At 67.9% G+C, this 901-nt stretch overlaps 1 protein-coding gene across 1 annotated transcript in view; it reads left to right on the top strand.

Moving 5' to 3' along the window:
* KLHL14 (kelch like family member 14) overlaps positions 1-901 on the top strand; it is a 61,100-nt gene that overhangs the window by 1,558 nt on the left and 58,641 nt on the right. The window contains exon 2 of the mRNA XM_005418376.2: positions 27-899. Coding sequence (XP_005418433.1) covers positions 72-899 — 828 coding nt within the window. The 5' untranslated portion in view covers positions 27-71. The remainder of the gene's footprint in view (positions 1-26; positions 900-901) is intronic.

Here is a 901-nt window from a genome sequence, read left to right as displayed (position 1 = left end):
CCTCTCCTCCCCCCCCCTCTGCCCAGGTTGGAGGAGGGTTTAAAAGGCAGGTGTGCCGGAGGCCGCTCGCCATGTCCAGATCCGGGGACAGGACCTCCACCTTCGACCCCAGCCACAGCGACAACCTGCTGCACGGCCTCAACCTGCTGTGGAGGAAACAGCTCTTCTGCGACGTGACCCTGACGGCCCAGGGCCAGCAGTTCCACTGCCACAAGGCCGTGCTGGCCTCCTGCTCCCAGTACTTCCGATCCCTGTTCTCCAGCGGCGGCGGGAGCGGCGGGCACCCGCACGCCCTGGGGCTGGGGCCCGGCGCCCAGGACGGGCTGGGAGGTCCGCCGAAGGAGCCGGCGCCGCCGCAGACGCAGGAGGAGCCGGGCACCCCATCCTCCTCCCCGGAGGACAAGCTGCTGGCCAGCCCGCGGGCCATCAACAACCTGGCGCTGCAGGGCTGCTCGTCCATCGGGCTGCGGCTGGTGCTGGAGTACCTGTACACGGCCAACGTGACCCTCTCGCTGGACACGGTGGAGGAGGTGCTGTCGGTCAGCAAGATCCTGCACATCCCGCAGGTCACCAAGCTGTGCGTGCAGTTCCTCAACGACCAGATCTCGGTGCAGAACTACAAGCAGGTGTGCAAGATTGCCGCCCTGCACGGCCTGGAGGAGACCAAGAAGCTGGCCAACAAGTACCTGGTGGAGGACGTGCTGCTGCTCAACTTCGAGGAGATGCGCGCCCTCCTCGACTCGCTGCCCCCCCCCGTCGAGTCGGAGCTGGCGCTCTTCCAGATGTCCGTGCTCTGGCTGGAGCACGACCGGGAGACCCGCATGCAGTACGCCCCGGACCTGATGAAGCGCCTCCGCTTCGCCCTCATCCCGGCGCCGGAGCTGGTGGAGCGGGTCCAGGC

Source organism: Geospiza fortis, unplaced genomic scaffold (genome assembly GCF_000277835.1).
Source record: "Geospiza fortis unplaced genomic scaffold, GeoFor_1.0 scaffold53, whole genome shotgun sequence".
Classification (NCBI taxonomy): Eukaryota; Metazoa; Chordata; class Aves; order Passeriformes; family Thraupidae; genus Geospiza; species Geospiza fortis.
The sequence above is the reverse complement of the archived record's forward strand: the minus strand, read 5'-3'. Positions and strand labels throughout refer to the sequence as shown.